Source organism: Anoplopoma fimbria, chromosome 17 (assembly GCF_027596085.1).
Source record: "Anoplopoma fimbria isolate UVic2021 breed Golden Eagle Sablefish chromosome 17, Afim_UVic_2022, whole genome shotgun sequence".
NCBI lineage: Eukaryota > Metazoa > Chordata > Actinopteri > Perciformes > Anoplopomatidae > Anoplopoma > Anoplopoma fimbria.
The window spans coordinates 25,722,182-25,749,906 of record NC_072465.1 but is presented as its reverse complement, the minus strand read 5'-3'; the positions used below and the strand labels follow the sequence as shown (position 1 = coordinate 25,749,906).

General features: G+C 37.0%; 1 protein-coding gene across 1 annotated transcript; it reads left to right on the top strand.

The window, feature by feature from the left end:
* Nucleotides 1–940: 940 nt before the first annotated feature.
* Nucleotides 941–27,637, top strand: pxk (PX domain containing serine/threonine kinase). The gene is made up of 18 exons (XM_054617829.1): nucleotides 941–1,230; nucleotides 5,001–5,051; nucleotides 5,235–5,282; nucleotides 7,243–7,429; nucleotides 8,059–8,136; nucleotides 8,570–8,643; nucleotides 10,249–10,323; nucleotides 10,513–10,617; nucleotides 11,457–11,558; nucleotides 11,696–11,857; nucleotides 12,239–12,356; nucleotides 12,589–12,667; nucleotides 13,450–13,498; nucleotides 13,638–13,715; nucleotides 14,947–15,033; nucleotides 15,394–15,457; nucleotides 16,344–16,406; nucleotides 22,138–27,637. The coding sequence occupies exons 1-18, from the start codon at nucleotides 1,129–1,131 to the stop codon at nucleotides 22,335–22,337; spliced, it is 1,722 nt and encodes a 573-aa protein (XP_054473804.1). The 5' UTR covers nucleotides 941–1,128; the 3' UTR covers nucleotides 22,338–27,637.
* Nucleotides 27,638–27,725: the final 88 nt, after the last annotated feature.

The window sequence follows — 27,725 nt, the reverse complement described above, 5'->3', positions numbered from 1 at the left end:
AATGATATGGGGATTTTCTTGTTGGACTTGTTTTAATAATAATAATAATAATAACAACTTTATTTATATAGCACCTTTTAAAAACAAGGTTTACAAAGTGCTTCGACAGACAAGCCAGCAAAACAGTGCAATAGATGAAACATTAAGGACATCGTTAGGATAAAACTAAACTAAGAAATAAAATGAAATAACAAGTGACAATCAAATAAACGAACAAAATAAATAAAATCAAGTGAAATAGGTAAAATATAGTAAACGAATATAAGATAAAATACTAAGACCAAATGAAAATTAAACAATAAAACGACGACATCACATAAAAGCCATTCTGTAAAAATGTGTTTTAAGAAGTTTTAGTCTTATTTTTTTATTTGCTCCTTTCTTTATTATCATTTATATATATTTATTTTTTTTTTTTTATTTGCTCCTTTCTTTATTATCATTTATATATATATATATTTTTTTTATTTTTTATTTGCTCCTTTCTTTATTATCATTTATATATATATATATATATATTTTTATATTTGCTCCTTTCTTTATTATCATTTATATATATGTATATTTTTATTTTATTTGCTACTTTCTTTATTATCATTTATATATATATATATTTTTTTTTTTCTTATTTGCTCCTTTCTTTATTATCATTTATATATATATATATATATATATATATTTTTATTTTATTTTTATTTGCTCCTTTCTTTATTATCATTTATATATATTTTTTTTATTTTTATTTTTTATTTGCTCCTTTATTATCATTTATTATATATATATATTTATTTTATATTTTTTTATTTGCTCCTTTCTTTATTATAATTTATATATATATATATATAATTTTTTTATTTGCTCCTTTCTTTATTATCATTTATATATATATATATATTTATATATGCAGTTCCTCCTCCCGACCACCAGGGGGCAGTGACGCGCCTCTGACGTCAGAGCGGCGCTTCCTGGTTACGGTAAAGGCTAACAGCTAAGCTAACAGCTAGCCCGCTTCTCTCGGGCTGTTGTTGTTCCTCCTCCTCCTCCTCCTCCTCCTCCTTCTCCTCCTCCTCACTGACAGACCGCACCGCTTCGGACCAGACCTCCTCACCCCCAGGCTCTCCTCCGGGCATGTCTCTGCGGGAGAAGCCGCCTCCCGGCCGCCTGCTGCTGGACGACACGGTGCCCGTGACGGCGGCGATCGAAGCCAGCCAGAACCTGCAGAGCCACACGGTGAGTGTTTACCGGGGCGACACGCCTCTAAAGACCCCCAGAAACCTGCAGGTTTGACGGTGCAACATCCCCGTGACCTCCCCCAGTGTGTGGAGGAGACTGTTATGGTTCATAATGTGATGTTTAAGCGTTTAATTCGTCTCTTGAGCGGCGGTGGAGCCGCACGCTGCGTCACTGGTTCCGTTATCGGACACCAGGCAGCTGAGTGGAGCGATTGCGCAACAACATTAATTTAAGATTTAAGAGTCAGTTAAATGCTGTGACATGAATACGCTGTCTCAAACATTTTTATTTATCATTTATATGTTTTTTTATTTTATTTTTTATTTGCTCCTTTCTTTATTATCATTTATATATATTTTTTATTTTTTTTATTTGCTCCTTTCTTTATTATCATTTATTTATATATATATATATTATTTTTTTTTTTTTATTTGCTCCTTTCTTTATTATCATTTATTTATATATATATATATATATATTTTTTTATTTGCTCCTTTCTTTATTATCATTTATTTATATATATATATATATTATTATTTTATTTGCTCCTTTCTTTATGATCATTTATATATATATATTTATTTTTTTATATATTTTTTTTATTTGCTCCTTTCTTTATTATCATTTATTTATATATATATATATTTATATTTATTTATTTTCTTTTATTTGCTCCTTTCTTTATTATCATTTATATATACATATATATATATATTTTATTTTATTTTATTTGCTCCTTTATTATCATTTATATATATATATATATATATATATATATATATATTTTTTTTTTTTCTTTTCTTTATTATCATTTATATATATATATTTTTTAATTTTATTTGTTTTACCTCCGATAATGGAACCAGTGACGCAGCGTGCGCCTCAAACGCCCCTTAAGAGACGAATTTAACGCTTTAATATCATATTATGAACCATAACAGTCTCATCTATACACAGGGGGAGGTTACAGGGATGTTGCACCGTCAAATCTGCAAAAATTATTGTCTTATTGAATCTCTATTACTCTCTTTTAACATTCTAAATCCCTTTAATAAAATAAGAATTTACTTGTTTTATTCCTCCTCATTGACAGCTTTCTGCAAACATTGGTTGGAAAAGCTGAGATTGCATTCAAATAACTGGTGTTTTCTGTTTGTTTATATATGCCGAATTGAACAGGGAGAGTGGATCTTTCTGGAAAGGTGTAAAAGTGAAGTCACAAATTTAACGCTATGTGTTGAAATCAACGGAAATGTTAAAATGTTGGTGTTTTCTGCACTGAGTTTGGCGTTGCATCATCTCCCAGCATTTAGTTTAGTTTATTTGCACAATTGGAAAAATATAAAAAACATAACATTGATAAATTATATTACAGTGCAGGAAGAGGCAGAAAGCCCACTGGGCTTGTTTGAAGCTTCCACCTATATTATATTTGATTTTTAAAAATCACAATACAAAAATAAAATACATATGATGACATTGGGGGAAAGTTCATTAGTTTGCACTGAAGTGTGTACTTTGAACTCATGCATGCAGTAATAAACAACGTGACTGTCAGTGTTAAAGTCATGTTATGTGAATTATAAAGCAGGACATGTGTAGTCTGTCCGATAATGGATGCCTCCCTGGTGGGTTTGTTGTTGACAGTCCGACCGGGATCAGCTGGTAATGACAGGCATTGTTGGTGTTGTTGCAAATATACAGTACCAGTCAAAAGTTTGGACACACCTTCTCATTCAATGGTTTTTCTTTATTTTTATTTTTATTTTTTTCTACATTGTAGATTAATATTGAAGACATCCAAACTATGAAGGAACACATATGGAATTATGTGGTAAACAAACAAATGCTCAACAAACCAGAATATGTTTTATATTTTAGATTCTTCAAAGTAGTTGAATGAGAAGGTGTTTCCAAACTTTTTACTAGTACTGTAAAACAGAAGCATATTTCACCATATTTTCATTTCTCCCTATTGGTAGTTTTTGTGCAGAGTCACTGTGTTTTTGTTTAATTTATTTAAGTCCACTCAAAACTGCCACTTTCCGGTAATTCAGAACCAAATGACTACATGTTTCCTTGATGCTGAATCTGTCAGATGACTTTTCCAGGATTTCTCAACATTAGTAAACTCCAAAATAATGCAGAAATGTGAGGATATGCCTCTAACAGTAATAACTAAAAATGTTTACATGTCATTTACTAGAAAGAAAGGAAGTCGAATGGGCTCCACACATGTGTTTCTCTCAATTAAATGAATAAAATAATGCAATTTACAGTGGCAAAAACATTACTTACACAGAACTTGCAAGTTTTATTCCAAAGACAATAGTCAACAAATAGTTTTGGATGGGAAATAATTCCAATACTTCAACTCCCGGTATCTGCTGATACAATTTCTGTTTATAGCTCACTGTTTGGACCTCATTGAGATGATTTACATGTTAAACAACATGAGGCAGGGAATTAGTGTGGCTCTAAAAAACGGAGTGTGCAACTCTCTGTGACTGAATTGAATGCAGCCGTAAAACACTAAATCATATGACACTGACGAAGAAGACTGTACTCAGCGTGGATCACCTGATCTAGTTGCCGCATCCCTATTGTTTGATATGTTTGTTTTTCACTGCTTTCACAAGCACAAAACTGTTGCAGATCAAAGGTCAGCAGCTTTATAGACTCGGGCCGAGTGGAGAGCTATGAGAATGGAATGAACGCAGGATTTATTTTGTGCTGCACCTTCTACACAACGAGGCAATTCAAAGATAAAAAAAATAAACAAAAGGCGATATAAAAAGAGAGAAGGAACTGAACAGTGACGACTCTTTCAGACTGCAAAGGATCAGAATGGAGGGTGGATATCATGAATAATGGAGACATTGTTACAGTGAAGAAACACACACTGCTGCTATGGAAAAAACTGGATGGAATTGGTATTTTTAATACACTTTCAGAAAAGACTGATAAAAGAAATCCTCTTAGAGATTGTATTAAGTTACGGCAGGTCAACGGGAAGTGATGTTACGGTTGTTTACGTCCCGGGGCTTTGTGAAGCTGCTCAGCTCACATGAATGAATGCAAGATTACAACAGAAACCAGAGTCTGTCGGAAGGAATTAGACTATTAGAGAACTGAGAGGATTAGATTTAATGAGCGATGTTTTCATATTTTTTTCCATTGCAGCATGATCAGACAGATTCTTACTAAACAGTGTCACTGTTATCGAAACCCTTTATTTGCAAAAGAAACTGAAAGTAAACACCATTGAAATATGAACCTGTTTGACTACATGATCTTTCCCCTGGCTATGACTTTATTTTTTAAACCTTATTTCTCTAAATATTAGCACTTTATCTTAATATTTGTATATGTGTATATATATATATATATAAATATATATAAAAAATATATATATTTCTCTCATAAAACTGTGAATTTATGTACATTCAATTATGACTTTTTTCATATATAAAAAAAATCCTAACATAACTTATTAACTCTAAATCTATTATTATGACTTTTTTCATAAATAAATAAAATCCTATAATAACTTTAAAAAATGACTTTTTTCCTCTAACATAACGTCAACATTGACTTATTTTAATTTACATCCTTTCCTTGAATAACGTTAATAACGTTGGCTTTAAAGTTATTTAAAGCCAATCCATGATCTTTTACCAAAACTAACCAAGTTGTCATTTTGCTGCTTTTTTTTTGTTCATTTTAATTCGTTGTTTTGATGGGTTGTGATCTCTCTCGTCTCTTAGGAGTACATCGTCCGAGTCCAGAGGGGCGTGTCTTTAGAGAATAGCTGGCAGGTAAATGCACCAATCAAAACATCAGGTGTTAACTGATTAGAATTCACCGATGAAAGAACATGATTACTCTGAAATGCCAATCAATCAATCAATCAGTTTGTTTATCAGAAGTACTGACAGAATGAATTTACCAATCACAGCGGTATTGTCAGTAAGTGATTGGTGTGTGTGTTTGTTTTGCAGGTGATTCGGCGATACAGTGACTTTGATGTTCTCAACACCAACCTGATGGTGAGTTTCACATCTATGAGTCACTGCGAGTGTTTTAAAACATAGCGGTCTTGCAGATGGAACAGCAGAGAAGTGTGTCGTGCTTCAGCAGTGCTATGAAAAAGTTTCTGTGGACAATTTAATATTCTTTGTGACTGATATGAATTCAAGCTGCTGCTGAAGGATAAAACTACAAACAGAAAAATAGTGTTTTTCTGGTCGCTGAGCTCTACAGTTGACATTAGTTTTAAGAAAAGATCATTCTTCGACTAATAACATAAAAAACAGCAGCCTGTAACCTTGAAATGTCTATAAGTGCACATTTACATTACATTACAGTCATTTAGCAGACGCTTTTATCCAAAGCGACTTACAGTCAGTAGTATATTACATATCATTCACCCATTCACACACTGATGACAGGCTACCATGCAAGGTGCCACCATCAGACTCTAACTAACATTCATGCAACATCCAGTCCACACCGATGGCAAGCCTTCAGGAGCAACTTGGGGTTAAGTGTCTTGCCCAAGGACACATCGACTGCCGAAGCCAGGTATCGAACCACCGACCCTCTGATTGGAGAACTACCTTGCTCTCCACTACGCCACAGCCGCCCCACACACACTGTCATCGTCTTAGCCAATCTCCTTCCTGTTGGGAAACGCTAAGTGACTGTTGGTTATAATATGCTTAAAGTTTTGCGATTGTGTCATTGATTCCTTGATTTCCCACAAGCTTCTGCAATCCAAGAGATAATGAGATATTTCCGTCTGGACCGTGACAGCTGTCATGGTGGTTCAATGATCTGCATACGTCTCCTAACTTTAAGATTTGTAGGTTCAAGGTGATTTGTGAAGTTTTGTCATCTAGAAACAAGAATAGGGTGCTGCAGGAATCCTAAAAGTCCTAAAACCCGGAAATGAGTCAGCGTTCCCTCGTCCCAAAGTCGATGTGTTTTTGGTTTGATGGCTGAAATATATTCAGTGGTTGACAAAAGCTTAAGAGACTTTCACATTTGGTTCTACAACAAAATTGTTAGTAAATACAACACCTTAAAATGTTGTAGTTTTTACTTAACAAGTGGCTAAATGAGACTACAGATGTTGTCGGGGACATTAAACACATCAAGCTTATTTGTCGTGGCGTTGAAGTCAAGATGTAGCTTGTTAAAATAATTAGGTTTTTACTTCTTCAATTACGCTTCAGAATTATTAAAAGTGGCATTTGATTGTGAAGATTCTCTTGCTGTACAAAACGTGTAAGAATCATGAACTTGCTTTTGCCACAGATCTTATTTTTTGCAAAAATTCACAAGTTAATTGTTTTTTTGTCAAAAGAACTATGTGCGATGCTGACTTCAAAGTTGGCTCATCATTTTCTATTGTTGAAGACTTGTTTTTAAGATATCAAGTGAAAATTGCTCCAACTAGATTTGCTTTTTTCAAGCAAAAGAAAGCTCAGATCTAAAAATGTTTTCCCCTAGAATTAACAGGGTAATTTGGCAGTGTGCTTTACTTTGTTGATATGGTGCATCTGATGCATCAAAATCATTAGAATCGTTTCTGGTTAGAATCTTCTCAATGACGCACAGGGTCATATTGATCTTTAGTAAATCTATAATCAATGCAACTGCATTGTACCGGACTGGAGCGGATCTGACTTTGGGGTCAACGTCAGATTGTCTTGGTTGTAACTCGTCTTATGTTCAGGTCAAATCATTCCTGGATAACAGGAAGTTAGCAGTTTTTTCTGCTGAGGTTTTGCCTGCTCGTTTCCTTTCATGGTCTCCCACTGACCCCGACCCCCCCGTCAGACCCCGACCTTCAGTCAACATTCAGCAGAACTGTCGGAAACCTGTTGTTAGTCTGTCTCAATGTAAATACATTGCTGAAATATACAGGAAAGGATGACAGTGGCTAAAGGAAAATACATTTAATAGTGATAAGAAAACAACAACATCATCTTTCTCTCTCTGCAGGTTTGTGGCATCAGTCTCCCTCTTCCTCCCAAGAAGCTTATTGGAAACATGGACAGGGAGTTCATAGCAGAGAGGCAGAGAGGACTGCAGGCCTTTCTGGACTCAATTACCCAGCATCCCCTGCTTTCCAGCTCCCTGACAGTCAAGAAGTTCCTTGACCCAAACAACTACTCTGCCAACTACACAGGTGTGTTCCTTCTTCACTCAGGGATGTAATTTAGTTTCTCTTATTCAGAGGTGGAAAGTAACTTAAGTACAAGTTTTATACTTTATAATATATATATACATACACACACACACACACACACACACACACACACACACACACACACACACACATATAATATATAAAAAGTATAATATTATACTTTTTACCGTACAACATTAACCTGAATATATTCTTTTTTTACATTTGCTTTGCAGATTCAGATTTTGCATGCAAAAGATGGGATGAATTTATAAAACTACTTAAAAACCACTGTAACAGATTTAAGCGTTTATTGGGACCACCTTGGAAATATTGTGTTTAGGATTCAGTGTTTTAAGACTCATAAATAAATTCTGAAAAGTTCTGACTTTGGTGTCCCCTAGTGGTAATAAAGAGCCACTGTGGCAGACATTAGGTTTGGTCAATTAAAGCTATATGTTTATGAACATGTACAGTCAAAACAATGACCATTTATGGTTTTATGTAGGCAAAGAATGCTGTTACCATTAGCTAATTGAAATCACCATTATCTTTTTTATTTTCTAAAAGTGAATACATCATTTTTTTACTTTTTCACTAATTATATTTTCTCTCTCTGTGTCTGACAGAGATCGCCCTGCAGCAGGTCTCCATGTTCTTCAGGTCGGACCTGAAGTGGGAGGTCCTGGAGCCTCTCAAAGACAACGGTAAGACTCTGAACCTGACTGAAAATGTATAGCTTTTCTGTTTGCAGTGCTATTGCTAACCGCTAGCACAACATGCTGATGCTTCATTTAGCTTCTTTGTATCCAAATGATGACAAGGGCTTCAACAAACTTTTTCCTTTGTGATCAAATGTTTCTTTCAGTCATAAAGTACGCTACTTTAAGCTACTGGTCAGACCAGACTAAGTAAGAATGTAGCTGCAAAGTGCCAGAGTGTATTGAATTTAGCAATGGTGCGTTTTATTGCTTTATTGCTTTGAAGAGTAGAAATGTATTCTTTTTCTCTCAAAAGGTACACAATGTTGCTTTATAATGATGCAGTATATTTAAATAATGTTAACATGTTTGACAACAACGATGTTTGCTTCTTATTGGCTGAGTATCAAATGAAGTGACCTGCTGTTTGTTTTTTCAGGCTGGAGGATCAGGAAGAAATACTTTCTAATCAAAAACAAAGAGCAGCCCAAAGAGAGGTACCTGCTGAGCTGGGTGAGTACAATAGAGATCTATTTTCAGTGATTAAAAAGAAACAAGTCTGAGGAGAGCAGTTCTCTCTCCTCATATATTCAGTCAGAACTGTGATACATGGGTGCAACATGGGAATTTGTTTTATCTGGGTCTTTAAATAGTGAGTTCAGAAAATCTGTTTCAAACATGGATGTTTTACTTGTGGGAATTTTTTTAATTTTGTATGTAATTCTGTCCCAGATTTCTTTTTAATATATGTCAAAAAGCTTACCAAAAAACCCCCATATATTTAAAAATAAATCAAAAAAAGTTTAAAATTGCGTTTCCGTCCGGCTTTTTTCTTTTAAACAATCGACAAACTACACTGTTTTTTGTAGCCAGAAGCTATAAGAACTGTCATAATCTTCAGATTTCCATCTTTCCAAGGGTCCTTGAACACATCATGTAGGACGAAAAAGCAACCAAAACTAAACTTAAAATTATGATAATCAATCAGAAACATTCAATTCAGCATGTCTCATTTAAAAATTTTCGCCAAATAAAACGCTCACTCAAACCAGATCCTGTAAAATACATTAAATTCTGAGCTCCTCAGCGCAGTTAGGAAGCCATGATTGACGTGACAAAAATTCAATATATATATATTTTTTCCAACATTGGTAACACTTGGAAAGATGTTGGATATATAGCTTCCATTGTTTGCCTTTTTTACGGCGTTTTAACTGTGTTATACTGTTATATACTGATTATATATATGTTATATACTGATACTGAAATTTAATTGTGTTACACATTTTAGCAGGATGGCTATTTATGGAAAAGTGATCGAATTCAGAGCAACAACAACACATGGAAAAGTTTTACTCATGAAATTCTTGAATCACAATAAATTCTAATTTCTTACTTCTCTTTGGAGAGAGAAAAGAAGAAAAGTTTCCTCTTTCACTTCCCTCTGACAATGTCCAGTTGTTTCCAGGAATGTCTCTGGTGCTGAGGGAGTTCCCACAGTGGAGATTCAATTTAGCTTCATTTGGATTCAATCAAATGTAATTCACCAGTCAGAAGTAACAAATGTGGATGGAGAAATAAAGTCTGTGTGACTGGTATTTCCTCCATTTTTCAATCTACTCAGCTGATTGAAGGGAGTTTCCTTGACTTTCCAGAGTGTCTGGATTCTACCTGCATCGATCACATGTGGGATCTATAACAGCTTTAATCTTAGAAAGTCCGACTTGAAACAAGTGCATACAGTGCACTATTTTGAATTGAGGAATATCTAAGAGGAAAATATTCCCTGTGTTATTTTTCCCATCTGTTTCCAATTTATTTTTAAGGAGCTCCATAGATGTCAAATTGTGCGTCTTCAGTAGTTCATGAATTATTCTCATTGCCTGTTTTGTGACTGATTTACATTTAAAAATCAAAGTGGGAGTTCATGATGGAAAGCAGTCTGAGTTTAAAAGGAACAATGTGATCTGGGAATATTTTTAATTGAAAAGTACATGACTTTGATAACATTTGTACAACTCAGGTTTACAGAAGCAAAACCGAGAGAAGATTGTCATTTTTAAAATAACAAATAACTGTGTGTTTGTGTTTGTTTGTTTGTGTGTGTGTGTGTTGTAGGTGGACCTGGGTCCTGATAAATTCTTGTCCGACAAAGACCTGCAGTCAGCAATGAAGCTGCTAACCAGCCTGTCTGTACGTACACAGTGTGTGTATGTGTGATTGCGTGTGTGTTGATATCTTTCAATCCCTCTTTAAATCATACCATTTAAATATAAATATCAATAGCAGACAGACAGCGATACACAGCAAAGCAGAGACTCATTTAATTCTAATTAATAATGAAATGTAAATAATCAAACTCTTCCTCCTCCACCTCTCCAGAATCCGTATCTCTGTCCGCTGTTGTTCTCCAGCACCAGTGAGTCTTCAGCTCTGCTCATCCGGCCGTTCAGTGAGAAAGGCTCTCTGAGAGACCACATCTGTAAGGTACACTGTGTGTGTGTCTGTGTGTGTGTGTGTGTGTGTGTGTGTGTGTGTGTGTGTGTGTGTGTGTGTGTGTGTGTGTGTGTGTGTGTGTGTGTTTGTGTTCTTTTGGGACGGCTGAACAGCATCTGATTTTCCACATTTTGAGATGGTTGTCTTTTATCTGCCTCCAATCTAATTCAATAAAGATAAATCAACTTTAATTTGCATTGGTCACGGCATTGAAATATTGGCCCTTTCCAGAAAATGGTCTCTGTAACTCTGGATAAACCTCAAAACTCATTGGATCTACTTTTTCAGCAGTGGTGGAAGAAGTACTGAGAGTATTCACCACTTAAGTAAAAGATGAAATACCACAGTGTAGAAATAGTCCTTCATTCAACACTTTCTGAAAGTGAAAGTACAAAAGTATTGACATTAAAATATACTTAAAGTACTAAAAGTAAAATTATTAATTTAGCAGAATAGGTTATTTCAGAAAAATGCATATTATATTATTGGATTAAAATGATTGATGCATTAATGTGATTTCCACTTTGATGTGGCAGCTGGTTAGGATGGAGATCATTTGAATTACTTTATATACTGCTATGTAGCTTAGTCTATAAAAATATAATATTATGTATTAGTGTATTTATATTTTATATTAGCATCGACAAAGTAACACAATTTATCAAATACATGTAGTAGAGTAGAAGTATAAAGTGCCATAAAATTGAAATACAAGTAAAGTATAAATTCCTCATTATTCTAAAACCTGTGTTTGAGTAGATACTTGGTAATATCCCACCATTGTTGTTTGGTAGAAGGTTCCAGTAATGATTGTTGACTCTCTCCTCCAGGTGAAGCCCAGAGAGAGTTACCTGAAGAAGTACTGTAACCCGAAGAAGAGCCAGGGTCTCGAACTGCAGCACATCAAACTGTACGGCCGCCAGATCCTGGAGGTATAAATACTCACACACACACACACACACACACACACACACACACACACACACACACACACACACACACACACACACACACACATCACAAAATGTTACTTGTTACTAGAACAGTCTCTCTCTGTGTCTGCCTTCAGGGCCTGAAGCTTCTCCATGACGGCGGTGTATTTTACGGTCACCTGCACGCGTCCAACGTCATTGTGGACGACGGCGTGTGTCGACTGATGGATGTCGAGAACGGCATGCTGGGAGTTCCCTCGGTGCTGCGACCGGCCTTCACCCAACTCAGGAAGATCAACGTACGTAAACACTGAAAATGGAAAATATTGGGGGATTTATGTTTTCAGAAAACTTCACATAAAATCCTTTCCATCAAAGTAACACACATAAAAAAAAATACAGTGCTATCTGTCTTAATTTGTTTTCCTTGTTTTTTGTTAATCTGCTTACATTTAAATATTTGTATCTGTTATGTTAAATAACAAGATTAGATAAATGTGTTGAATTAGCACATAGTTTATGCTTTTATTGGCTGGATTAATGGGCTCAATAACAAAAGATAGCTTCCAGTTGTTCCAGAGAACAACATATTTGTATCTTCAGATTGTGATCCTGTACATGTACTTAAATACCTTGTTATTGAAGGTTAGTGTATCTAAGTACTACTTGTGTATCTGCAGACCACAGAGAGCATCGACGTCTTCTGCTTTGGACATTTACTCTACGAGATGACGTACGGTCGACCGCCGGACAGCGTCCCTTTCGATCAATACCCCGATGTCCCCTACACCGCTGTGGGTCAGTATATTTACACACACACACACACACACACACACACACTCTAATATGTACACACACAGAGATGCTGTCACGAGTCCTTTTGTACCTCCAGACGTTCTGACCTCTGGACTGGAAAAATTCAGTTTACATAAATGGTCCAATGTGCTCTGTTGATTTAGTGTGTGTGTGTGTGTTGTGTGTTGTGTGTGTGTGTGTGTGTGTTGTGTGTTGTTTGTGTGTGTGTGTTCAGTTTCAGTGCTGCAGTCCATTTTGTCCACAGAAGCCTGTAAGAGCGGGATGCCAACCGTGTCGCAGCTCATCCAGACACCGTGAGTTCACCTGACTCCGCCTCTGTCCTGCTGTTTTCATTGAGCGCTGATGCTCATTCAGTCTATGAACACACACGTTGTCATGATGTTGGCTATTTAAGCCACCATTTCCTCTTCAGTGTAGCCTCTCCATTCAAACAAAAGCTCAAATTATAGTTTATAGTCCTGTATTGGCAGAAGTTTAGTTATCTGCCCATGTTGCGATGAACACTACAGACTGGGACCAGTGTGATTGTCTGTTAAGTAAGAGACTTTTGATGTTATTTATTGTATCATGCATCCATACAAGAAAAGACGGTCCCCAGGTTTATGTATATGAGAAAGGATTCCCTTTAATAGAGTGCTGCAGTCCGAAAACATAGAAATGAGTCAGCATTTTTTCACTCCTGGTTCCATCATCTCAAGGTCAACGTTTGATTTTAATTTGTGTTTTTGGTTCGATGCCTGAAATAAGGACTGTGGTTAAAACAAGCTTAAGAGATTTCAACATTTTGTTCTACGATATAAGATACGTCAGTAAACAGCCCTCTTCTGAACTTTGAAGATTTTACATGTCTTTTAAAAAAGGCATTGATTGTCTTGCTGAACAAAAAGTCTAAGTATCATAATTGTTTCCCAGAGTTTATTTTCTGCAATAATCCTAAATCTGACAGAAAAATCCCATTATCTTTTTTTCCATGCAGCGCTCCACAAACCGAAGTGGGGAATTTAATATAGGACATGGCAGGAATCAGTTTGCCCTCTTGTTTTGTTGGTGATGAGCCCCTTTTTGTGTTTTGCAGGCTGTTCAGTGACGTTCAGCTCCAACACTCAGAAAAACTCCAGATCAAGGTGAGAGGCTTAGTCTGATATATTTCTACTACAAAAGTTTGTCCGTGAGAACTTTAGCTCCAGAATATTTATTTTGATAAAAGCAAAAAAAAAACAACAAAGATGAAGCAGATCTCATAATCTCCCTCCTCTCCTGCAGGTTCCCAGCAGGCTAAAAGAGGCACTGAAGACGGCGAAGGAGAGTCTGGAGAAGAGGCTGCAGGAGGAGCAGAGAGTGGTGGGTCACGACACTCATTTAACATCTTTTAAGTCATTTGTTTTTATTTTCTCTACTGGAGACTTTTGGGAGAACATGTCCTTTCCTCAAGGCTCCATCAACAATTTCCCCCAAATGTCTGTATTTAAATCCGTGACCTGCTAGACAAGGTGCACACAGTGCTTGCCGCAGAGAGCAGCCTATTGCAACAGAAAAGACTGTGGAAAAACCTTGCAACATCATTTCCCACAACCTTTTCATGTTGCAAACACAAACACAAACACAGTGTGCTGACATTAATGTCGGATTATTTTAAACTGCTCTTCCTGTAATGGCCACAGAATGCCGACTCCAGGAACATACGGCACTGAAACCTCACATCTTCTCTTTAGAACCATAAAGTGAAAGCAATTTGACACTCAGCAGCTACTTTCATGTCATCTAATGTCTTAAATTAATGAGATGCATGGCTAGCAGGCTAACTGAAGCGGTCCATAAAGTTGTAGACTTTATAGTGTTTTATGAAGCTTTTTCCTGTCATAAATCTCTTATCACTGTCATTCTCTGCTGCTTGTATTATTTCACCATGTAGTTTAAAGCAAGAATATATGCAAACAATATTCCATGAAAGAACATTGGAGAGCTTTGTGATTTTGTGTGTCAGAGACTTCCACACTTTTCCCGAAAATTTGAATTTCTTATTTCTAGAAACAGACAAATTGACCAACTTGGGACTCCAAAAAAGAAACAGGTTGAATGAACTTGTTCGAACAAACTTATTTGTGAATGTTTACCACTTAATAACATATCAGCTCAAATGGAAATGCCAAGGTTCTGAAGCGAGAAAGACGCACATTCAGCATTTCTTATGCAGCTGTGTCGGAGAGGAACTCAGTATCTATAATTAGATTTTTTCACACACAGTTTGTTCCCTTAAGACATTTATTCGATTTATTCGTATGTTCTGATGAACTGTCATGCGGACAAAAATGTCACTTTGATGTACTGATTAAATTTATGCCATGAATTCAAAAGCACTTTAGTACCATAAATTCATTGTATTTTATATGCTGACTTTTTTTAAGGACATAACATCTGGTGAAAGCATCTTGATTCTGCTCTTTAGCAGTGATGTCAGCACTTTGTATTGCAAGTTTTGTAGCAAAAGTTGCGTTATGCAGCTTGAAGGTGTTCGATATGAAGTTCGCTGTTTGTAAGGAGGATAATGTTTTATATGTTTGTTTGATTGAAGCTCCATCAGCACAGGAGGCTGACCAGAGCAAAGTCTCACCACGGCTCAGAGGAGGAGAAGAAGAGGAGGAAGACTCTGGCGAGGAAGGTAGGCGACAGAGTCTCACACACACGACAGTAGAAAGAAACTTCATGACATCCAATCGTCATCATGAACAAACATCTTTCCTGGTTGCTTGAAAGCTTTCAACTACCTCTGTGGCTAAGGCTCCTGGGATACGTCTTTGTTTAGAAACCTACAAGATCACATTTCAACTGTTTAGAAGACTACAAATGAAATACAAACATTAAATGTGTATGTCTGTTTGAGGTTAGAGGAACAGAGGTGAGGGGTAGACCTCAACTCTACAAGTAGACAAGAAGTAGTATATTTCGTGTAAATGGTGCTTGTTAGCTTAAGTGTATCGTTTCAATTAACTAATGTAATGCTCTGTTTTTGTCTTTTCAGAAGTCCAGACAGTCGGCTTATGAAAATGAAGAAGACGTCTCAGTCAGAAACAACAATAACTCTGGTAGGTCACTGCTGGTACAAACCTTCGACAAAGGTTTAACCTCAGTGAGTTTGTTAGTTAGCAAGCTTAAGCCTCTCTTGTCTTTAGCAAAGCTAGCTAAGGCGAATTAATTGGCCTGGTGGGTATTGTTTTGAACAGCTGAATAGTTAATTTTGTTTTATTAGATATTTATTTATTTATTTGGTTAGTCCGACAGAACTTACAGCAATGCAAAACAGGTCCAACAATAATGTAAAGGGAGGTATCTTATTAGCTAAATAACAATGGTTTTTACAGAAAAATCACCTTCTCTCTCTCTCTCACACACACAGCGAGCTAGTTGGTGCTCAAGCCTTCATCTCTGTAATTGTCTCAGTCCAAAATTAAAAATTTACTGAAAAACTCTAGATATAATAATTTCTAAAATTCTTACCGTGTTTTTATCTAATGAACGTTTTGTGTCAATCCATATTTGTTGGTGTTTAACTTCTAAAAAACACAAAGGGAAGCATGCACACGAGGCGGTCTAGCAGCAATCTAACAGCAGCATAAATTCCATTTACATAACCACAATGACACAAAGTCATAATTTTCACATTTTGTTAGGGTGATGACATCATAGAGTATGATGTCAGACATTCAAACCTCGTAGAAGCTTCAGATGTAAACATTTGTAGACCTTTGATACAGCCCCAGTCTGAGTTCGATGTTATTGGGTTAGTTGGGCAGTTCGCCGTTTTTAACCGTCTGCACAACGTCTTCAAACTTAATCTTGGAGCAGACTGTGGACAGGTTTCCACATTGCATCATTTCTTGGCAAGCATGTGTTGTTTAGCAACCGTTTTCTTCTTTAATAAGAAAGTTTCTGACGGTCAATAAATAAGTCTGTTTTTCTGTTTGTCTTCAGGTTCTGGAGCCAGTTCCCCTCCCACATGCCCCTCCTCCCCCACCCCCCATCCACCACAGGTAGGCCCTGTCTGTCTGTCTGTCTGTCTGTCTGTCTGTCTGTCTGTCTGTCTGTTAACTGTCTGTTCATCCTAAATCTGTCTGTCTATCTGTTAACTGTCTGTCTGTTTGTCTGTCCTCTCATCAGTCTGTTAAACTGTCTGTCCTCTCATCTATCCGTCTGTCTGTCTGTCTGTCTGGCAGTCTGTCCTCTCATCAGTCTGTTAAACTGTCTGTCCTCTCATCTATCTGTCTGTCTGTCTGGCAGTCTGTCCTCTCATCTGTCTGTCTCTGTCGTTCCATCAGTCTGTTTTAACTGTCTGTCTGTCCTAAATCTGTCTGTCTGTTTGACTTTCCTCTAATCTGTCTGTTCAACTGTCTGTCTTTCTATCCTAAATCTGTTTGTCTGTCTGTCTGTCCTCTCATTTGTCTATTCAACTGTACGTCTGTCTGCCCTCAGTCTGTCTGTAATCCCATCCATCAGTTCAACCGTAGGTCTGTCTGTCCTCTCATCTGTCTTTCTGTCGTCCCATCTGTATGTTCAACTGTACGTCCGTCTGTCTTCCCCTCTGTCTGTCTCTCTGTTGTGGAAAGCACCGGACAGACTGTGGTGAGAACCTGCTGTAGCTCTGGTGTGTGGGGTCTCATCACGCTGCTCAGATCAATAACAGAATCGTTATCGTTAACCCTGAACTTCTTCCCTCAATTTTCATCTGAGATTTGCATGCGTGAATATGAAGACTAATCATTTAATCTGTCTGTCTGTCTGTCTCTCTGTCTCTTTACCTCTTCTCTCGTCATGTGATGACCTGGTTCCAGTGTGTCTTACTCACTTACTATAGGTACCAGTTAGTATGTTAAGTAGTTAACATTATCTCCAACTTCATCAGCTGCAACGTTAAAGTGATGAAGACATTAATTCATCAAATATTATAATTCAATGACACAATATATATGATCATGAAATTCGCCATTCTACACAATAAAAACTTGATGGAAGTAGTTTTTGTAATTTTATTAAAGTTACGTTTGAATGTGGGACTTTAACTTGAAACAGAGTATTGCTATTTTTACTTAAAGAACAGATCTGAGTACTTCTTGATCACTGTTTGTGGCACAGTTAAATACAAAAATATATTTATTAAATGGATAAATATTTAGTTGGTTTAGGCCTTTTTCAAGGGATTTATTGACGATATAAAAAATACAGAATGTCACCAAAGTTTCAAAACACGTTGACACGAATGGGGCATCAGTTTCCTTCCCTGATATAACTGTCTGTCTCCTCCTCTTCTTTCCTCTCCGCTTCTTTTTTTCTCATCTCCTCTTCTTCTTTCCTCTCCTCTTCCTCTTATTTCCTCTCTTCCTCCTCTTATTAACTCTCTTCCTCTTGTTAATTCCTCTCTTCCTCTTCTTCTTTCCTCTGCTCTTCTTATTTCCTCTTTATATTTCCTCTCCTCATCTTCTCATTGCATCTCCTTCTTCTGCTTATTTCCTCACCTCCTCTTCCTATTTCCTCTCCTACTCCTCTTATTTCCTCGGTTCTTCTGCTTATTTCCTCTCCACTTCTTGTTTTCTCATCTCCTCTACTTCTTTCCTCTCCTCTTCCTCTTATTTCCTCTCTTCCTCCTCTTATTAACTCTCTTCCTCTTGTTATTTCCTCTCTTCCTCTTCTTCTTTCCTCTGCTCTTCTTATTTCCTCTTTATATTTCCTCTCCTCATCTTCTCATTTCATCTCCTTCTTCTGCTTATTTCCTCTCCGCTTCTTATTTCCTCACCTCCTCTTCCTATTTCCTCTCCTACTCCTCGTGTCCTCTCTTCCTCTTGTTATTTCCTCTCTTCCTCTTGTTATTTCCTCTTTGTATTTCCTTTCCTTCTCTTCTCATTTCCTCTCCTTCTTCTCTTCTCTCCTCTTTGTCCTGGAGATACTGTGTAAATACTGATTGGTCCACTGAACAGATAACTGTCATCTCCCTCTCTCTCTTTCCTGTGCCGTCTCCACCATAGAGCATGCTCCATTCTGACCGTGTGGTTGGGTAAAGTAAACGATTTATAATGCCGATGATTATGATGATGATGATGAAGGTCACTAGTGGTTTTTAAAAGCTGTCGTACACCCTGAATTCCCAGCAATCTCCTGGACACAGAGATCTTGTGGAAACTTATGTTTCAGTAAAAAGGACTTTATAAAAACTGTCTCAATATGGCCCGACCAATACTGGATTTCTTTCGGCTGATGTTGATATTTGGGAATTCAAAAATCGGAACAACATATCAGTCAATAGTATTTCTATTATTTTAATGCTCTAGCGCTTGCCACATATGTGTGAGAAGGCATTACGCCGTTACCTCTCTTTTAGCATTAGCAACCTGTCAATCACAATGCAGCCCCGCCCTCAAGAATACTCCGCTTTATGGTCTGTTTGACTCTAAATGGACCAAAGTTTACTAAAGGAACATCATGCTGTATTGAAAAGGACTTGAAACTAGAGATTGAGACCATAAACTCATGTTTACAATGTTTACTGAGGGAATAAATCAAGAGAGAAGTAGTCATTTTCTCATAGACTTCTATACAATCAGAGGAGTCGCCCCCTGCTGGCTATAAGAAAGAATGCACGTTTTAGAAACTTCCGCATTGGCCTCACATTTCAGACCCGGAGTTTACTGACCTAGACGTTTTGGCACAAACTCTAAAATTATTACCGTAATTATGACAACTTTAGACACATGTCTAAAAGGATTACATTACATTTACATTACAGTCATTTAGCAGATGCTTTTATCCAAAGCGACTTACAATCAGTAGTATATTACACATCAACTTGGGGTTAAGTGTCTTGCCCAAGGACACATCGACTGCCGAAGCCGGGTATTGAACCACCGACCCTCTGATTGGAGAACTACCTTGCTCTCCACTACGCCACAGCCGCCCCCATTAAATGATGAAGTGATGATATTTTGGACATACATAGATGTAAACTACAACATGAGTGGTTGACCAAAGCATACAACCGAGAGGCGGTGATTCTAGTCTTGCATAAATACATCAATACTTCTTCCTTTTTGATTTTTTTTTTTCTGTGTTTCAAGATAAATACTGAGCGGGACATTCTACAGGATAAAAATAAACCTTCAGTGCTCTCTGGTGGACAAACTATGTAGCACAGTTCTACTTCCTCTCATAATGCCCCGCATCGCTTAAACGTAGAAATCAGTGATTGAGAGTCCGTCACTGATGATATCTGAAGTATAAACGAGTCTCTGTTTGCCTGGAGGAGGGTGTACGCACATCTTTATAAAAAAAAAACCTCACAATCTGCAATGATCTCCAAACCTCACAGACAGACTCCTCCCTGATTCAGACCCGATGTTCTCATTGGAGATTGTGATCTGTCCGTTCTGTCTGTCTGCCTGGTCAACTGCAGCATGTCTGTGTGTCTATCTGTTTTGTTTGTTTCGTCTGCTCCGGTGTTTGGGACGGGGGTGTAACAGTGAGGACGGGTCAGATCTTCGAACATTCGAATAACTCGGATCCGTTGCTATTAGCCGTGGAAATATCAATTTGTTTTCCCTCCCAGTCTTATAGAGCTGCTCTGCCGTCGACCAAACCCCTCAGGAAATCTATTATAAGGATTTTCATTTGTTTTGTTTAATATTCAGATAATACCTTGTCTTTAACCATCTTGAAAGAACAAGATCCATTTTGGTTTCTTTACACTGGCAGGTTTTATTTTTTCTTGCAGAGACTTAAAAACAGGCTGCAGATAATTGATCACTGTCAACATTTTTTTTTCTCACAGCATGGACCATTTTCGTACTTCGGACACAGCTTGCCTTAGTCTGTAGTAATTGTGCCGGCCTGTGATCACAGAGCTGATCACAGATTTCACATTTAATCACTTTAATTGATTACAATAATCTGATTAAATTACACACGACACATCTGAAGACTGATGTCTCACTGGAAGTGTAACTGTGGACGTGACTGAAGAGTCATCTGAATATTACATAGAAAAAACAATAAAGGTCACTGTGGCTGCTAAATGTAATGAAAGTGAGTTTGTTCCACAGCCCTCCTGGAGATAATCAGTCGCCCCTGCAGGCATTGTTACATTATGAATAAATTAAGGATTAAATAATCAAAAATCTAACTTCTTAAGTGTTTCCCTGTTCTGCTCAGTCAAAAACAGGTTATTCCAATTGATAAAATCATCTTCAAACATGCTGATTGCCTCCTGCAGTGACAGGTTTTTCCAGGTGTGGTTACCATCTGTCGGACTGACGGATGTACTTTCATTACCTTGCAGATAAACCTACGTGTAGTCAAACAGAAGGTGCAGTCTGTGGACTCAAGTCGCAGCTTTTGGCCTCTGCTTCACCCACACATTTTGCCTCCCTGCCCATAATCCCTGGGTTTTATTCAGTTTGGGATGCAAAATGGCGCAGCTGCAAGAGAATGTACCAGGTTGAGGTTCAATTCACCATCAGTTCACTCTGTTGATCGAAGTGATCCTGACGAGTAGAAAAGTGGTCTGAAAACACGGAGCCAGTAGCTCCTTTAGTAGAAAGACAACAAGAGCTGTGAAGCCACAAAAAACTAGAGAAAGAACTACAAGTCCCAGAGGCCTCTGCTGTACGAATCGTCAAATCGGAGAGCTTCAGATTCTGTTAAGAGGTTGAGTCTCGTTGGATCTGAATATTCTAGAACTCTTTGTCTCCATAGCAACGGCTACTGAGGCTTATGGGTACTGTAGTTTTTAGAGCTTTCACACATAACGAAAAACAGAAGTACAATTTCTAACAGATGACTGTATCTGTTTTATTTTATTTACGTATTTACTTTAGGAACCACTTGGCTGTTTTACGCCGTATTCTTAAATCGAGCTTTTTAGTTTCTGACCAACATGTGAAGTGAAACTGATGGTGGGTTGAGTTCAGCCTGGACGCTGACCTGGAGGTGCTGGTTTCACAAAGATAGTGGTACAGCAATCTATTATGTCACCCTTTTATAAAGGGTTCATAGATAACTATTGGGTAACTATTAGCTTCAGTAACTGTTGTAATTTATGGCTTCTCACCAATTAATAAGGGATAAGTAAAAAATATATTAGGTTTTCAAACTGAGTTTTTAAGTTTTCTTCAGTATCAAGGTTATCCTTGTTGTCTGAACAATCATGAATATATTTAAAAAACATACTTCTAATTCTGTGTAGTTTTAATGATGCCAATTTTGCTAAAAATGTAAACAAATAGAGGCCACTGTTTGGGTTTCTAGGTTGTCAAAAATGCCCATTTATGAACATTGATAACTGCAGATGACTCGATAACTTTTTTACTCGTTTGAAAAAGAAAAACATTTTAATAATGTGACTAAAAATGATCAATGGAGGTATATATTTAATAACCCCAAAGGGGTTCTTATTCATGGCTTTTAACTGATCTATAAAGCATTAGTAAACAAAAAGATAACATAAAGAGTGCCTTAATAAAAAGTAATGCAAAACCATTTTCTAACAATTTTATAGTCTCTAATAAAACTACTGTCAGTGAACAGGTTTGTACACTAATTAAGAGATTAATGAGAGTTTAATGTGACTCTTTAACTCTCTTTAAACAAGAGTAAAACAAAGACCAGAATGAACCAGTAGACCAGTTTATCTTTGTGGAACCAGCTCCTGGGGAAACTGGATGTCGCCATAAACCAGCTGTGTTGTTTTCTAACACTCTTTTCTTTCATTCTCTCATTCATCCAGGAGCCCTGACTGCTCCTCCCCCTCCTCCTCCTCCTCCTCCTCCTCCTATGCTGAACTCTTCCTCCTGCCCTCCTCCTCCTCTGTCCTCCTCTGACGCAGCGGGAGGAGGTCGCACCGCCTTGCTGAGCTCCATCCAGGCCTTCAGTAAGGGCAAACTGAAGAAGGCCGAGATCGTCGACCGCAGCAAACCCATCATCTGACCCCCGCTGACCGCCGCCACCTGACCTCGACCAGGAAAAAACGTCACTACGGCGACACGACCGACCTGCTGGTTCTGCACTGTGGTATCGGGACCGGTTCGCTTCGTCGCTCCCTGAGATGTGAAAAGGAATCGCTAACAAAAAAAAGAAAATTCCAAGTACCATTTTATTTTTTATTGCTATTTCTGCTTATTTCTGCTTTTAATTTTATTTTTAAATCTGTTGCTGTGGTTGGAAAGAGGTGGGGGGGGGAAATGGCCGCCTCAGTCGGCTCTTTCATAAACTCTGGACAGTCCGAGGCCCCTGAAGGTTTGTCCTCTGTGACTTCTTCGTCACAAGAAGACACGACCACCAGGCTCAACGTTCAAACTGAGTCTGGGGAGTTTTTTTCTGGTTGACCTGCAGCTTCTTTTCTGCTCGTCAAAGTGGCGTTTGAATGTTTGAATTTTTTTAGGTTTTGGAGCCACTGTGGATGCTTCATCCCGCTGGATGATGAAGTTGAATTTCCTGGATCCAAACAGACGTTAATATCAGTGCTCTGACACTGATATCACTGTCCTGAGACTGATCCAAACTCCAGCTTTCCCTCTTTTGAAATCATCTCATGACATGTAGCCTCCAGACCTGCACATAGACTTTTTTCATTGCAGGACATCGGTGACGAAAAACGACTCAATCACTCAAATCAATAAAGTCATTTTTGACATAAAAACATACATTTTCTAGATATTAGTCTGCATCTCGAAACAAGAAAAATAAGGCAGGTCGCTGTATTAGACTAAAGACAAATATAACATGGAGGATTATTTTCACATTTTTTAAGAAAATACTCTTGATAAGATGGTCGTTTGCTGCCGTGTATCTGTCTTAACGTCACGTTTGGTCTGAACCAGAGTGAGAGATTAATTCGACTTTGCTGCATTTTGTGCCATTAGCTCATCGGTTAGAGATTAGAGGATCCATGTCACGTTAAAACCGTGACATGGATCCTCTAAGGTTTTCATCCCAGTGAGGAACGTATAAAGAAACTCCAGTGTTCAGCTCTGTAAGCATGAGGCGTCCTGATTGGTCAGTTGTTGGTTCATTCTGAACAACTCTACGGCTGTTTCAGACCAAGCATGCAAATAGTTTGTACAAGAAAGAGCACAAAACAATAGAGCAGCACATAATCAACAACTAACATCAATGCTACAAACTGCAAGAAGTTTGTTTCCATCCACCTATTTTTTGGGGCACTTTCAATTTGTGCATATTAGGCTAAATGGAACTTCTCAAAAAGTAGGAAATCAAAATGGAAATTAAAATCTTCCTTTAAATGAATACATGAAACAAACATAAATGTCATACTTTCATCATGTCTTCCACATTGATCTCCACAATTTAAGGAGAATTAGCACTGCAAACTGTTGATCTTAATGCACCCAATATTCACATAATGATATTGGATGGAAAGGCACATTTATAAACATTTTCTTAAGCCGTTTTTATCTGGAATTTGGTTAAAACTTGTCCCACATTTTGATGGAAACTCCACTAATGCTATGTAAACAATCGAAGTATAACTCACACTATAATTCTTACTCAAGTCCTGGTAGAGCTGGAGAGGCAAAACTGCACAAAATGAAGTTTACCACCATTCTTCCCTCTAGTGAAACTGTAACTTCTGCCTCACATTAACTTTGGCTGCTAAACATGGCAGAAAATAAAGGTAGCGAGTGCTAATGGTCTGTGCTATGGATGGTGCAGCTGCTCTCTCTGTTTGAAATAATGGCTTTGCTCTACGCGATGTCAAACCTGCACTTTTGGTATGAAAGTCTGTAAGACAGAGTTACTGTTCTGTCGTACATCAGAGCAACTTGGATCCACAGCGACGAGCCGCTCAGCTCTGATTGTATTTAGGGTCTGAAATTAATCTGAAATACCTTTTTTTATTTTTAGCTTCTTCACAGATATCTAAGATTTTAATGATTTAGCTTCTTTGCACCACAGTACATTCTTATTATTCCACTTATATGACCCGCACTGCTGCTTTTGCATGTTTTGTTTCGGCCCATTAACTGCTATTAACTTTGCAAGTCATCAATCATGTTTTAAGGGTTCCTTTTTTCCTGCTGGTTTCAGTAATTTCTCTTAAAAATGTACTTGCAGAAACTTGCTACAGAGAGAAAATCCATTAGTCACCTTTTAGTTTTACTTCATTAATTCATAGTTGTGTGCTAATTTGAAGTTGTTTGCAGGGTTTGTATTGAACAGTGGTTGCACTAGTAATCAAATGTGCATCAGAGGTTAGACACAGCTTTTCAAAGCATCCATCTTTGTTTATTCTGCTTCTTTGGGTTTGAGTTTCTGATAATGTAGTCAATGAAAGCAACGCTGATTCAGTTCTGTCAGTCTGCACGCTTTTATAAAGCCAGCTTTTCTTAAAATGACCAGGAAGCACACTTTTAGACAATTTTTTTCTCACAGTGTGGAAACTTGATTGGGGTTTTAGTGTTACTGGATTGAAGTTTATTATAAATCATGGTAAGGTGCATTGATGCAAACACACCCATAATAATGTAAGAGTATAAAAAAACAAAATATCCATAGATAAGAGAAAAGCAGGGAATAAAACTACATGACAAAATATAAGGGAGACGCAGTTTTTAACTCTCCCCAACCAGCCAGATATTAAAGACATCGAACCGAACTGAATTTAGTTCAGATTAGATGTGTTTCTCTTTTATCTATTTATGCATCACCTCGGGATGATTTAAAATCAATAAATGGATCTCTCTGCAGCAAGTTTCACATTAAAATCACCTGAAGGAAGGAAATCCGTCATGTTGGGAGTTTACTTTGTTAAACAACACTGGTGACTTTAACATTGTTACAGTTTACCGTCACGAGACGTCCATTTAGGGTTAATTTCAGACCCTTATTGTTTTGATTCCTGTTATTTTAAAGTGTTTTGCTTTTGTTTTAATTCTGTTGTATTTTAATATCTGTTGTCGTCATTGAGCTGAGATTATATTATTTTATTGTGCCATATGGATCCTTGTGCCTATGGAAATATGAATGTTTATTTTTGTTGAATTATTGTGTGTGATATAATCATACATACCAGATAATCTGTATGTATAAAGCTCTGTCTGAGGATTTTAACGCTTTAGCACACAGGATGTTTTCACGTTGTTATTGGCATTACAGAAATTTCCCTAAATAAGCAACTAATTATTCTTTTTTTGTTATTTGTTAGTCTATAAAATGTCAGAATATAGATTTTCCAGAAAACCAGGAGACGTCTAAACACGTCATGTTTCCTCTGACCAACAGTCCAACATTTAAATAAATTCAGTTTACAGAGATATAAAACGTAGCAAATCCTCAACCCAAAAAGGAGCACTTTTGGCAATTCTTCTTTCAAAGTTTCTTAAAACTACTAATTCGTTATCAAAATTGCTGCTGAATATATTTTATCTGCCATTTAGCTAACCAATTAATCGACTCGTTGTTTTGGCAATAAAACTAATCTTTGTAGTTTGATTTTTAAATCTGTTTTTAACATAAATCTAAAAGTAAAAGTAGAAATAAATGTCATATTCTTGTTTTGGGGTGGAAGAAGGATCTATGTTGATCCACCACAGGGTCCATTTATTAGCTGTTCTGGAGCTTTTGATTGCATCACATGGTCTTCCTAAGAATATTGAGTAGGGCTGGGCAATATATTTATATTACATCAATATCGTGATATTAGACTAGATATCGTCTCGGAATTTTGATACCTCAATAATGTTATATGCTACAAGTGTCTCTTCTTGGTTTTAAAAGCTGCATTACAGCAAAGTGTTGTGATTTTCTCAACTCACGAGACTGTTCTAGCTTTTGTATTATTTATATTTAATAATTTATTATACCCACATTACTGATGATTATTTATCAAAAATGTAATTGTATAATTTTGATAAAGCACCTATGTTCAACCCCACAATATTGTTGCAATATCAAAACCGAGGTATGTGGTCAAAAATATCTTGATATTTGCCCCAATATTTTAGATTCACCCAGTTGTCATGGGATAATAAATGTTAAAATTTCCATTTTTCTGAGCTCTTTACAGACTTCTTATCCATAGAAAGCTCCAGAACAGCTAATTAATGGACCTTTTTTAGAGTTTTGCTTTGTTTTGCTTCTGACTTTAAACCTGAAACGTGTCGGATCAAAAGTCACAGTGAAGCTGCAGTTAAGAGTCTTTAGCTTCCACAATGTTTTTTATAATTAGATGGATTTGATCTGATTGCTTAAAGGAACAGTTCAACATTTTGCGAAATTCGATTTTTAGTGTGTAACATGAGAAGATCAATATCAATCACATGTCTGTCTGTGAACTAAGAAGTTACAGCAAGCAGCAAGTTAGCTTAGCTTAGCATAAAGACTGGAAATGGGGGGAACTGCTAGCCTGCCTCAGTTTGAGGAGAACATAATCTGCCTACCAGCATCCTTAAACTCTCTCATATTTGTACAGATTAAAGAAACATAAATAATAATAAAACATGTTGGTAGATAGACTTTATTGCTTAGTCTGGCTAGCTGTTTCCCTTTGTTTCCAGTCTTTGTGCTAAGCTAAGCTAACTAGCTTCTGGCTTTAGCTTTTTATTTTAACAGACCGATGATGAGTGGTATTCATCTTCTCATCCAACTCTATCTGAAAGTGTATCAGCGTTTTTTTTTCAAAATGGAAAATTATTAAAAGTAGGTGTGCCTCAGGGTACAAACTAGGATCTACTTAACAGAAACAACTGCGTGCTAAAGTGTTAGTCTGTGACAGAGCTGTGGTCACTACAATCCAAGTTTAAGCACTCAGAGCTTTTTATTTTTAAATCGATGCTCTGCGTTAAAATCCTTTTTTGTTTTTATTGTTCAGTGCAATCCGGTCCAATGCGATGGTCTTCACGTCTTTGAATGGTCATTAAATTGTATCAGTATGTTTCTCTGCAGCACTTTAATCCACGAGGGGTGGAAGACAAGTCCAAATGTGTGTTTGCGAAAAAGCAATTCAATTCAGAGTCATAGAATTTTGGATTATAAGTAAATCGGTATGAAAAACCACTCTTCAGTCTCCGGGTTGTTTACAGTCACATCACACTAGATACATCAAATGTCGCCTTCAAATATCTCTTCTACATTTAATGCAACTGCAAAATGACCCTCCTCATCATCTATATTCAAGTAAAAACACAATCTAGCAAGCCTGCTGTGATGAAATAAATACTGTATCAACTGAATTAAACATTTTATTAAAAGAAATTCAAGAGTAAGTTGTGTTTATTGGGTGCTGAAATGTTTGTTTTGGACTCACATTAGAAGATTTAAAATGGATACACTAAAATAAATTAAGAAATTCTTTCA